Source organism: Ursus maritimus, unplaced genomic scaffold (assembly GCF_017311325.1).
Source record: "Ursus maritimus isolate PB19 unplaced genomic scaffold, ASM1731132v1 scaffold_34, whole genome shotgun sequence".
Lineage (NCBI taxonomy): Eukaryota > Metazoa > Chordata > Mammalia > Carnivora > Ursidae > Ursus > Ursus maritimus.
Genome location: NW_024426008.1, coordinates 17,951,459 through 17,965,192, shown reverse-complemented (window position 1 = coordinate 17,965,192; position 13,734 = coordinate 17,951,459). Strand labels below are relative to the sequence as shown.

At 48.1% G+C, this 13,734-nt stretch overlaps 1 protein-coding gene across 1 annotated transcript in view; it reads right to left on the bottom strand.

Moving 5' to 3' along the window:
• The window catches only part of APBA1 (amyloid beta precursor protein binding family A member 1), a 194,893-nt gene that overhangs the window by 59,637 nt on the left and 121,522 nt on the right, over window positions 1-13,734 (bottom strand). Inside the window, exon 2 of the mRNA XM_040620261.1 lies at window positions 6,710-7,980. Coding sequence (XP_040476195.1) covers window positions 6,710-7,912 — 1,203 coding nt within the window. The 5' untranslated portion in view covers window positions 7,913-7,980. The remainder of the gene's footprint in view (window positions 1-6,709; window positions 7,981-13,734) is intronic.

Here is a 13,734-nt window from a genome sequence, read left to right as displayed (position 1 = left end):
TCTGGAAGCCCTCCAGCCTCTGCTCCATGCTGGATTGGCTGATGCCTTCTCTCCACACCGCTGTCACCTGGGATCTCCTTCCCCACCGCCCTCAGAGTCCCTCTGTCTCCTTCTCATGTGGGATCCCCCATTTCCCGGAGCTCTCATCTTCTTTCTCGATTTATGCTCCCATTTTGGGGGAGCAATCCTCTAGTAGCCCCCTGAGAACAGGTGCATGGGAGGTAAGTTTTCTGGGACCCTGCGTATCTGAAAATATCTTTATTCCACCTTCACACTGAACTGGAAACCAGACTGGTGCAGACCTCCCAGTCTCCACTGTTGCTTTTGAGAAGACCAACAGCACTGGGATTCCTAATCATCTGTAACCCATTTCTACCTCTTGGCAAGCCTGCAGGCTCCTCTTTTCCTCCTGTCTGTTCTGAAATTTCTGAGGGCCTTTTTTACTTCATTGTTCTAGGCACCCAGGGGAATCTCTGCACCAGGTAATTCTGTCTTTTGGTTCTAGGAAAGAGTCTTTCATAATTTCTCCATTTTATCTGTGTTCCTACTTCCTTTTCATCCTTCTGCCTTCATTGTTCTACTTTATTATAGATTCCCTCTTTTCCTTCCCACTGAAAGATTTAAAATTTTAAGTTTGTGCTGTCACATTTTCTAGTTAAAAATTGGGGGTGGGAGGTATTTTGTTTTGTTTCTTTTTTTTTTAAGATGGCATCCTACTCTAATTTGATGGCTCCCTTATCTTCCTCTCTCTGAGGATACTGTTTACGGTTTTCTCCTGCTCTGAGCACTGCCTTTGTTTCTTCAAGTTCCTCTTCCCATTTGCTTTTCTGTGTCTTTGTCTTTCATGTTATAGATGTTCTTCAGAAGTCTGGTGATCCTTGGGTGTCCACTCATATTTAACAGTGGGTCCCCAAAAAGCCCACTGGAAGCTTCATGAGAGGTAGTAAACTTCCCTGCAGAGTGATCAGGTGGGGCCCCAGGTGTTGGGTTTGGAAGCCCCCAAACATGAGTGTCTGTACGTATCTGCTCTTGGGCCTGCTTCCTCAGAGAGGAATCCTCCAACCTCCCACAAGGGCTAGGGGGCGGGTGGGTTCCAATCCTGACAGCTAAGAATTCCATGGCATTCTCAGAGCCTCACTGCTGAGTAGGCCCCATGTTCCATAAGGTGCCTCATTCCCAGTTTCAGCTGTGGCTCTTGTCCCCAGTTCCAGTGTTTCTCTGAGTCACCCCTTCCTTACAGTCAACCTTCCACCATCTGTGGGGCCAACGGGGAGTGGTAACCCAGGGCCCGGGCTGGAGAAGGAATCCTAGGTCTCCGGTGATAGACTTTCAAACAGTTTTTTTTTGTAGTCAGACTCCCGCTACATGGTGCCTCAAATTCCTGAGCCCTTCTTGGGGATCCACAGCACACCTCCTCACAGACACGGGGCAGAGTAAACAGAAACCTCATCAGTGTTCTTAGAATTGATCAGGCCAGGCTGTGGTAACAAGCGCTCCACATCTCCAAGGCTGGAAACAACAGAAGTGGATTCCTCTCTCACGCTACATGTCCCCAGGGTCGTCAGGGAGCCCAGCTCATCATGGTCCCGTGGGACCTGTGCTCATAGAGGCTCTGCTATCTTGTGACCCCGTCATCTTAACACGAGGCTTCAGCAGGAGAAACCTGCTCTGAGCTGCCCCTGCCCAGAAGCAGGATCACACATCACTGCTCCCATTTCAGTGGCCATGCCTAGCTTCCAGGGGACGGGGAAGGGCAGTGCCGTCCTCCCCATGCTTGAAGGAAGAGGACAACTGGACATCCTGGGAAGCACCCATGTCTATGGCAGCCAGTCACCGCGCTGGTATTACAAAACTGTGTTGTTCTCTTCGGCTACGGTCTCCTACTGTCTCTCTGGGCTTGGGGCTTTACACATTTTTATTATTTTATTGTCATTTTAGTGTAGCTTTAAGAGAGAGCAGAGATAAACACCATTTCGAGCTGCACAACACACTGCTCAAAATAGCCAAAACCCCCCAACCGCCACCGTATGCCAGCTCCTACCTCTCCCTGACGCCACCATGCCTGCTCTCCACTCAGAATGAGCTTTGTTGCCTAAAGGGAGGCTGGTAGGCTATGAAACTTTTCAGAACTAGTCATTCCTTAATGGTATTTTTCCAGAAGGGGGTTGGGAGGTCGTTTTCAAACATATTTGGAAAAGAGAAATCTTTCGTAGAAGCAAAGTGCTTACAGGTTGTTACAGTTTTCAAAACCCAATCATGTTCGATCAGGGCTGAGCCTCCAGAGTCTGCTCGAGCTCCGGCTAACGAGCAGTGCTATCTTCACGTCCACCCGGGAACAAACCCAGTTTGCTCCCAGGGAAGAGCAAAACGCCGGCGTTCTGAGGGAATAAAAAGGGGCATTAAAAGCAGATTTAGCAATCAGCAGTTATCGCTGGCAAATGGTAATGCAGGTGTTTTTCATTTCCCTCTATGTGTAGCTTCTGATCATGCCATTTGGGTTTTTTTTTGTTTTTTTTTTTTTGTTTTTTTTTGAGAGAGAGGGCGGGTGAGAGAGAGAGAGAGCGCACGTGCGCGAGTGCTTGCAGGGGGCAAGGAGGTGCAGACTGAGAGGATCTTAAGCAGACTCTGCCCTGAGTGTGGAGCCGGATGCAGGGCTCGATCTCACAGCCCTGAGATCACGACCCTGAGATCAGCACCTGAGCTGAAATCAAGAGTTGGATGCTTAACCAACTGAGCCACCCAGGTGTCCCTGATCATGCTGTTTGAAAATGTGCTCCAAGGCCACTTCTCTAGGTCTGCTGACCATGACCAAGGAAATAGTCCCCTTTACTAAAAACGGACCTGTGCTAATAAAAGATGTAGTGAAGCCTCAAATCTACAGATCGTACGGGGGAGACTGCCCTGATGATACATTTTTCCCCCCCCTGTGAATCAGTGGTTCTTAATTTTTTATATGCTTTAGAATCACAGGGAGAATTTACAAAATGAAATAAAACAAAGCAAACCAGACAAAAACAGATCCCTGGGCCCCACCTTAGGTATTCTAATTTGGAAAGGAAAGGCAGTAATCTGTATTTTTAACAAGAACCTTCCAGACAGACCTCGGACCACACTTTAGCAGTGCTTTTTCATTTTCTACAACAGCATACACACAAAAAAGCGTTCAAGTAAATACTTTTTGATGCTGAGCTGGAAATCAACAGAATGTACAGACTTCTATTTTTCTCTCATAATACCATCAAAGATGTAGGGAATGAAGGTCTTTACTATGAACATGGCAGGACAGATGAAATACAACTCGCAAATTCAAATAGCTTCAAAACGACGGGTGGATTATTTTAAAGCACAGGTTTTGGGTTTTGCTTTGTATTAACTCTTCATAACCTAGTAAGGCCTACTCACCAATCTCAGCATCAAGCTGAATTTCTGCCAGTATGGCTTTCTAAAGCATCATCCAATATCCAATCATCAATTCTACCTTTTGAGTGAAACACAGTGCAAGAGGTTTAAGTTGGTCTCCTAGTTCAAATGAATCAAAGCAAGTGCCTGCCCTAAGCTCGGCTGTGCTGTGGGCTCATCGTGAGGCTACAGGGACAACGGGGTGAAGTCGGTTATGTCAAGGAGCTGGTGCATGGAAGAACACTGAAGGAGGAAACCACCATCTGGACCTAATGTTCCTGCAACTTTTTCTCTGATGGCTTTCCAAGGTTCTAAAAGGATGTGGAACCCGCCCTCTTGCTAGCACCTTACTTTTGAAAACTTGCTCTACTTCCACTACATGTGCAAAGTGCTGCAATATTTCCCTCCTCGCCAGGAGGAATCTGGAGGCAGCTGGAGGTCAGGAAGAAGTCTACCCGTGAGTGCACCTGTTCCTATGGGAAGCCCGGACAACAGAGGAGAGACACAGAGGGTTGCTGAACTAACTGACCCAATGCTGCCCCCTTCTTAGGGAGGACCCAGATCCTTCCCCGACCGGTTTTCCACCTCTCCGTAAGGGAGCCTGTGATTTAATGAACTTTTGGGACTTCATCAAGATAAAAAGCTTCTGCACAGCAAAGGAGAACAGTCAACAACCCACGGAATGGGAGAAGATATTTGCAAATGACACTACAGATAAAAGGCTGGTATCCAAGATCTATAAAGAACTTCTCAAATTCAATACACGAGAAACAATCAAATCAAAAAATGTGCAGAAGTCATGAACAGACACTTTTCCAATGAAGACATACGAATGGCTAACAGACTCATGAAAAAATGGTCAACATCATTAGCTATCAAGGAAATTCAAATCAAAACCACATTGAGATACCACCTTATGCCAGTTAGAATGGCAAAAATCAACAAGGCAGGAAACAATAAATGTTGGAGAGGATGGAGAAAGGGGAACTCTCTTACACTGTTGGTGGGAATGCAAGTTGGTACAGTCACTTTGGAAAACAGTGTGGAGGTCCCTCAAAAAGTTAAAAATTGAGCTACCCTATGATCCAGCAATTGCACTACTGGGTATTCACCCTAAAGATTCAGACGTAGTGAAGAGAAGGGTCATATGCACCCCAATGTTCATAGCTGCATTATCCATAATAGCTAAACTGTGGAAGGAGCCGAGATGCCCTTCAAGAGACGAATGGATAAAGAAGATGTGGTCCATATATACAATGGATTATTACTCAGCCATCAGAAAGAATGATTACCCAACGTTTGCAGCAACATGGATGGAACTGGAGGGGATAATGCTAAGTGAAATAAGCAGAGAAAGTCAATTATCATATGGTTTCACTCATTTATGGAACATAACAAATAGGGAGATTGGTAGGAGAAGGAAGGGAACAATGAAGGGGGGAAACAGAGGGGGAAATAAACCACGAGAGACTCTGGGAAACAAACTGAGGATTTTAGAGGGGAGGGGGATGGGGGATGGGCTAGCCAGGTGATGGGTATTAAGGAAGGCACGTATTGCATGGAGCGCTGGGTGTTATATGCAAACGATGAAGCATGGAACACTACATCAAAAACTGATGATGTACTGTATGGTGACTAACATATATAAAAAAACACAAAAACTAGCAGCCGGCAAATGATGACTGTTACTTAAAGAGGAGGTGAATGATACCTCTGACCTGCATAGCCCGCCCTTCACAGATAAGTAGGATGAACAAAGAGCTTCTAATAATGGCTTCCCACTCCAAAACATACACTGAGAAATAACCTGGTGCAATTACACAAGGCAGCATTAAATGAAATCGGATTGAACCTCCTGACCCTTCTTTCAGTCCAAGCTCCCATTTTAAATGAAAGTGCTTAATTATTCAAGAGAATGGAAAAGTGAGAGAGCAGAAAGAGAATCTTGGGCTCCAGGTAGTGGGGGCAAAGGTTGGTCTTAGTCTTCTTGATTTACTTTGAATGAACTATGACACCCAAGCTTGTCATGTTACCAAATTTCTTTGGGTATTCCAAAAATGGAAAATAAAATGTTGGCGGAGGCAGCGACAGCTTTCTGAACAATGCAGAGGAAGCACAATGCAGCTTTAAACCCCAAGCAGGTCTTTTGTGGAGAAGGGTGCCCTGGGTCCATCCGAAGTGAAAATTTAGCACTTACTAAAGCCACAGTGAGACCCAGGGTGGGCAGAAAACGGCAGCACCCCTGCCAGGAAAAAGCTCAGAAGATTTCCCTGATGTCCTCCAAGGATGCCACAATGGGGGCTCCCATCCATTAAGGGACTGCTTTAAGGCAGTGGTTCCCGAACTGCCGTCCTGCAACCAGCAGCAAGCAGCACCACCTGGGAACCTGTCGACAGTGAACTTCACCTGAGCCCTGGGATTCCAGAAAACCGAGAAGCTTAAGGAAACCTCCCCCTACCCTTTTGTGCTCTGGAAATGGCTTCCTGAAAAGACCAGCCCTTCCCCATATAACTTAGGGAAGCCTCACAGGTGTCCCCTTGTTTACGTATGACAGGGCCAGACACAGGCCCTCCAAATTCACAAAATCACTTTCCTGACAATGATTAGCTGAACTGCCATGAGTCAGAACAAAATGTCTGCTAACCAATCTTTGCCTAAACTTTTCTCCTTCCTCCAGGTCCTTGAACTTTTAGCCGGCCTACACCCCCTCCTCAACCGGCCTCGGGAGAACAGGCTGGCCTCGGGTTAAAACATAACGCTCTTCTGCAAGGCATTCAATCCAGGCTTTTACGCCACTTCCCCACACCTCCGTCTTTCTAGTCTTGTTTACTCCTCCCTAGAAAAGAGACTCTCTTTTTGCCCGGCCCCAGAGACCCTCGCAGACCCTATACTCAGAGCTTCTCCTACTGCAATAGGCCCCATCCCCTGTTCCAAGAGTACCTTTCTCCCCTTTGCAAAAAGTTTTTCCCGATGAAGTCTCTCCTTGCATAATTCGGACTTGGTTTTTCTTTGACATGGAAGTTACAAATTCTCAGGCCCCACCCCAGACCTTCTAAGTGAGAAACCGCTCCGGGAGCAGTTTGAGAACCAGTGATTTACAGCCATCCCTCTAAGGGTCTGATAAACGCACCCCACACCCGAACTCGGTCCCACTCGTGTTTCACTCAGGGGCTCGCAAGCGCAAGCTGTCTCCGAGGCTCGCGGTGGACACGTTTTTAGCGTCCCCATAGACCATTCATCTCGTGAAGTCATTTCCCTGGGGCAAGCACGGCCACGCGTGGAGTTGGAACCCGAACTCGCGCATACTTACATCTCCATCCACCGGCCTCTGGTCGTCACAATCCCTGGTGGGGCTAATGTCCTGGCGCATGACCCAGATGGGCTCTTTGGGCTCGTCGGGGGTGTAAGGCGAACGGATGGTCCTGGTTTTCACCTCCTCAATGGCCTCTTTGATGTCCTTGATGGCCAGCGAGATGGCATCCCTTTTCTCCTTGCTGTACCGCTGCCCCGCGTCGCCTCCTGGGGTGCCCGCCGCCCGCTGCTGCCCAGCCGGCGCCTGCTGCCCGGGGCTGTCGGGACGGCCCCCGCCGGGGGTGGGGGCGCGCTCCAGATCCTGCTCGGCCTCCGGCATGTCCTCAGCCTCCTTGTCCAGGCTCTGCGAGCTCATGCTCTGCTTGACCTCGGCCACGATCTGGTCGATGTCCTCCTCCTGCTCGTAGCTGTCCATGCGCGGGTAGGGCGCGAACTCGGCCTCCTTCTCTGGGCTGTCAGACTCGCCGTCCGAGCGCTCGTCATAGTGGTGCAGCCGTGCGCCCAGGGCCTCCTGGCGGTACGCCGCGGCCTCGTCGCGCTCCTGCTCATACAGCCGCAGCCCGTCGCGCGCCTCCAACTCGGGCGCGTCCCCGATCTCCTCGTACACGTGCTCCTGGAGGCCCCCGTAGTCAGCGTAGGGCTCGGCGTAGGGCTCGTCCTCGCTGCGGTGGAACAGCCGGTGCGTGTACACGTAGCCCGAGTAGGCCGCGTTCATCGCCTCCTCGTGCTCCAGCGAGTGGAAGTGCAGGTGGTTGGGCAGCACGCGGCGGTGCGTGGCCTCGGCGTGCTCCGCCTCCGCCTGCTCCGTGTACTCCTCCGCCTCGGGCCGGTACTGCACAGCGTAGGCGCTCTCGTCCTCGGCGTCCTGCGCACGCTCCGCATCGTAGCCGTCGCGGGCCGCGGCGATCACGTCGCCCTCGGCCGTATCCGTGTGGTTGTGGAAGCCGCTCTCGGTGCTGGCCGAGCGCGCCAGGCACTCCCCGCGCTCCTCCTCCTCCTGCTGCCCCGGCGGCACGCGGTGGTCCTCGACGGCGCGCCCGCGCCCTGGGCGGCCGGCATAGCGCTGAGGCTGCTGCGGCGGCTGCGGCTGCTCCTCCTCCACGTCGGGATGCTCCAGGTCAGCCTCCACCGACTCGTTCACCTCCCCGCCTGGCGCCTCGTCGGTCACCTCCACCTCCGCGGAGCCCTCCAAGTGGTTCATGGTGGGCGTCGGGCCGGCTGGGGGAGAGGCTGGGCCGGCTCAGTGCGCTCTCATTTTGCTCCACCCGTCTGCGAAGACAAGAAGGGGAGGGGCTGTCAACGTGCTTCAGACTGCACTTCGGAGCTGAGCACCCAGAGAAACCATAAAAACAGCTGCTATTGATCCCTTCTGAATCCGGGTCAATTAAAAAATGATTGCAAATTTAAACGCAACCTGACAGCACATAGTGCATTTTTCTTCGTTGCATGTATCATAATTTGTAATTACATATCTACTTGTCTAATTGCTTACTGGCTTTCTCCCTTCCCCACCCCTCAGACTGTGAGCCTCATGAGCGCTTTGTTCTCCCTCCACCATGCTTACTATTCAGGTTGCATTTCTGATGCACATGAATAAAGAGTACTACTAAATTGAATGGGCCAATTGACACATTTTCCATCTGCTAAGGGATAAATCTCTCCAAATTAAACTAGGATCCTAGATACTTTAGAAACGGTTCTTTAAATAAATTTCAAGGGAAAAAAATAATCTCGAAACGTTTGGAGCTCTTGCTGTCAGTATAAACACGCAGCCTTTCCGAGGCAGGCCTATCCACCATCCAAGGGTTCTTGGCCTGTCATGACTGGCTCTGTTACCTTGGACAAGCGGCTTAATTTTCTGGACCTCTGCTATGAGGTCTGACTTATTGACTAAGGGCTATTACACAGGGAAAAAGACTCCATGGTCAAGTAAGTTCGGGAAATGCTGACTTAGAGCTGACTTTTCATTGCGAATATTCAAGAGGGAAGACACAAGATGTGGAGTTTCCCAAACTGGTGTGACAAGGAAACCCTTTCCTAGAGGCCAGTGTTCTGACAAATCCATTTAAAGAAACACTGACTGGTGTGCTTTCCCACACACCCTGGACCTAGAATTCTCTGGTTCTATGAATTACCGTTATAGCTGGTACTAGATATATGGAAATCATGGTTACTTTCTTAAAAATATGGGTATGTTTCTTTACCTATTTCCAGAGAAAGTTGTAGCTAGAGCTGGATTTGATTTTGACCTCTCTCAATTGCTCTTATCACAAAATAGCTTTATAGCATAAGGTGTCCAGTGTATGGAAATAAATAGAAAGGATGTATAAAACAACAAAAACGGGCAGGATCCCTATGATTTCAAGACACCTGTGGGAAATGGGTTCAACTCTTAAGTGTAGGCTTTTCTCATAGTGTTCTTTTGGAGAACCCACATTACAACTGGACAAAAGGGAAGGGAAGTGAAATCTTTAATGTACTAGCAGAAAGCTCCAAGAGGATCGGGGACATTTGACTGGCTCTCTAATATTGCAGTGGACTATATTCTTCTCAGCTCCCCACAACACAGCGATTTCCTTCAAACACTAGGACAATCTCAGTAGTAAAGGAGGGCGCTTTGGAGCTTCCAAAGCAGAACCATCACCTCTCCCCCATTCTTTGTGGATCCACCCCCATCCCCCACTGCCGGCTGGTACATAGTGGAAGAAAACAATTATGGTTTACTAGAGATGAACGATCCTAATTGCTTTCTTCCTTGAAAAGAGTCCCACTTCATACAAATGAGACCCAGTCTCCTCTGAAAAATTGTGGCTTCCCCTCATTAACCCCGAGAACAGTGACTTGGAGGACGCATAAGAAAGTTTTCCAAAAGCAAGTATGAGGCTCCATTCAGACTTTGATGGATGGTTAATGCTTTGAACAGAAGAGACAAGTATTGGTGCTGAGATCCCTCTAGCTAAGTGGCCTCCAGTGGATCATGGAAAATACAGAACAAATATTCAATTCAATATAGCACATGGACAAACACAGTCTACCCACATTTCCTTTTTGAGGCCTGTCTGGAAAAGACAACAAATTAAATGTATACATCTCAGTCCGATGGACACAAATCAAGTGTTCAGAAAGAGGGATACTGAACAGTGTTAGCAATACAATAATAAGCATCCAAAGCATATGAATGGCCAACAATTCATGATAACCACGTGCGGAATTGACCAAAACCCTGTCTACAGTGAAAATAGATTTAACTGATGAAAATCTACTGATACATGTATTAAAAAGAAGTTTTAGTTTAGGGGCGCCTGGGTGGCTCAGTCAGTTAAGAATCCGACTCCTGATTTCAGTTCAGGTCATGATCTCGTGGTTGTGAGATTGAGTCCTGGGTCATGCTCCACACTTAAGATTCTCTCTCTGACCCTCTTCCCCCAACTCCCATGCACATGGGCTCGCTCGCTCTCCCTCTCTCAAAAAAAAATTTTTTTTTGTTTATTCTGGGTTAAAATTGCCGTTTGACCAGCAAACAGTGTCCACTCATAGAGTACTTATTGATTCAAAGGAAATGGGATTTCCGTGCATGTCTGTACACTAAATCGGGGTAAAGAAAGTTACAAGAAGCCCATTCTTTGGGGGAAAATACTGTTAAAATCATGTTGTTTGGTACCATGGAGATTTCTGTTCACTAAGTACATTCTCCTCATACCCCCTCCCCAAGCCTCAGGGGAGTATTTATTCATAGTTATTTATATTTCACTCACTGTCAGGGTTTCAAGACTATAGTTTGGGTTGTGGTATTGCCAACATGCGAATTAATAAGACGTTGATTTGAGGGATTTCCCTAAGAAAAGGCAACTAGCATCTGAGGATAGAGCTGACGGTGCAGATCAGGTCCGTCAGTAGCCCATGAGAGGAATGTTCTGGCAACTCTGGGAGTGGTATTTATTAAAAAAAAAAAAAGACAGGCTAGGTTATTGTGGAAATTGCAGGTTATTGTGGGAAAAAATATATATGTACAACTTTTTTGCAAAGCGATTTGGAAAGAGGAATTAAAATCTTTAAAAGGTAACATACCTTTCCCTCAGTAGTTCTACTTACAGAAATCTAAAGGGAAAAACTCAAATATGGACAAAGACAAAGATGTTTCTCACGGTATTTGATTAAAAAGCAAAGATTATAAACACGAAATACTAAGCGCTGACATTAAGTACCAGTATGTACAGCGCTAAACGTCTTAGCAGCATCTTCCGACCCAGGAAGATGTGGGGGTTTCCTTGCTGGGTCGCTGTACCCCGAGTTTGGAGTTTGCACGGCACTCAAACTCTACCTGCCACAGTGGGACAACCATGCCTCCTCGCCCTCCCTCCCCACCTGGCTCCCAAAATCTGGTCCCCTCCTGTATCCCCTGTATGGGTGGAGGCACCCCCAGCACCCCCAGTCGCCCCAGCTCTGATCCAGGACACATTACTGACTGATCTCTTTCCCTCACCTCCTCGCCCAAACCGATGACCGAGTCCATCGTCTTAATACCTCCTGCGTCACCCTCACTGCCACCGCCTTGTCTTGGTCTGTCTTGCCTACACAGTTGTGTCCTTGACTCATTTCTCAACTGCCTCCAGTCCATCCTTCCCACTGCTAACCGGATGATCTTTCCAAAATACAACCTGAAGCCCAGAACCTGACTTCTCAAACCGTCAATGATTCCCCTCTCGTGCTGAGGCACGACCAGGCATCTTCTACACGATGATGCGTTCAGTCCTCAACTAGCCTATGCAGAGAGTACTCTTCTACCCTCCTCCTACAGAGAATTATCAGCTCCTTGAAAACTGAGGAAATGGAGGCATGGTGGGGCTAGGTGATCGCCCCAGGTCGCCTGAGCAACAGAACCGGTGAACTGGCCCCTGACCCCCGCGGTCCAGCTCTAGTTCTGGGCTCCTGAGTCCTACACCCTGCAAACAAAGCCCAAGAGCCCCATCACTCCGCCAGCCCCACTGCCTCAACCCACCTGCACCCCATGTTCTAACGCCCCCAGCGCTGACCCGAACTGCCTTCCCTACTCTCAGCGTATTTTCACCTACATTTGGTGACTCTTTCTTGTCTTTGGTGTATCTTTCTTGTCTTCCCCAGAGCAAGCTCACACTTGAGGACTATCTATTATGTGCCGGCCTCCAGGCAATGTTCTAGGCACTGGGGCGGAGCAGTGACCAAGGAAGACAGGCTACTCCGATTCATGAAGCCTCTATTCTGGTGCGTGAGGTGGGGGGCAGGGGAGGGAGGTGAAGAGAAAGGAGAGGGGAAGAGACAGTGACTGTGTAAATAAACAAACAGGATAGCCCCAAATAGTGAAATGTCTTATGAAGAAAATAAAATGGTAAAGGCATAGCAAGTGACCAACGGGAGGGGGTTATGTAGACAGTGGCCAGAGGAGATGATGTGTCAGCTGAGGCCTGAATGATAAGGGGCGGCCACATAAAAATCAGAGGGCAGGACCATGAGGCAAGGAGGCACTGCTAGGTTCAAGGGCAGAAGCAATGTTTGTGAGTGAGAAAGGAATGGTGTGGAGGGAGATGAGGATGGGGAGATGGGAAGCGTTGGCAAGGCCAGGCCTGGTATATCATGGTAAAGAGTCTGGATTTTATCTCAAGGGCCTTGGTATGCTACTGAGTGGTTTTAATCAGGAGAGTTACAAGGCTTAATTAACTCCTCACTTCATCCCCATTATACTTTGTCTATCATTATAGATAATGTGTATATATATATATGTATACATATATATAATGTATATATGTGTATATGCATATATGTTTATTATATAGTGTGTATTGTATATATGTAATGTATACTATATGTATATTTATGTATAAATTATATTATAGCACCTGTCACACAAAGCAACAGTTCTTTATAAATACGAAGTCTTCAGGAAAAGAGGACTTGTCATTTATCTTTGATTCCCCAGTGCCAAGGACAGAGGTTGCAGAGTTGGTAGACAATGAATTTTTAGTAATTAAAAAGGAAAAAAATTCTACTCCCCCCCCTCCCCAATATTTGGGGCCTTCCAGCCGTTGGCATGCTCAGGCTTTAGAGAACTCCTTTCTTCTTTCCATCTTGAATCTTTGCTGCCCTTTTCCATCCATGCACCTCCTCCACCTTCTTCTGATGCTTCAAGTGCCCAAAGAACTCTAGTGATTCAATATTTTCCTACGTTTGTGTGTATCGATCCAGTTGGCATTTATTAGACATGTACCAGGTACTGCGCAAAGGCAAAGGGCATGCAAAAGTTTCGAAAGCACGGCCCCAGCCTTCAAGGGCAGACAGCTCTAATAATTATACTACGTGCTGCAAAGTGCAAAATAGAAATAGGTGCAAGCTACAAGAGGAGCCTAGAGTTCAAACAACCACCACAACTGCATTCCCTTTGTGAGTCACATGAGTGCTGCGGTTCCTAAAGGGTCTCGATTTCATGAGCTCGTAAGCATTCCGGGAACTAAGGCCTCGGAGAAGAGTGCCTTCTGCCAGTCAATGGCCTTGACTAGGACCCATGTGCCCCCGGAGGCTGGGGCAAAGGGAGGAGGAGCGGCTGGTTGAAGAAAATCCCTCCCCGGCTACAAAAGTGTTGTGTGCTCTGGAAGACAGAGGCAGGACAGTCCCCACTGCAGGAGCTCCTGTACAGCATGAAGAGGGGGTGCTGCGGTGTCCTGGCTGCGGAGTGAGGGAATCCAGGTGGCCAGCAGTGAAGCACAGGTGACTTTCTGGCCCCTAGCTCTGGAATGTTCTACAGCCAGCTGGAAAAGGTTAACAAAGGGAAGGAACTCTGCTGCAGTGCCCTGTTTATAACTAGAACATTTCACAATTCAGCCGCTGAATCCAGGTATCTCATAATGGTAGCTGAGACTCGTGTTGGCTTGGGATTAATGGAAGGGGAGGCTGTAAATTACTTTGGCTGATCTGTCCTTAAGTAGTCATTGATAAGAAATTCCAATAGACTGTCCCTTTTAACACTTGCAGAAGTAGTTTTAGAAAACAGGT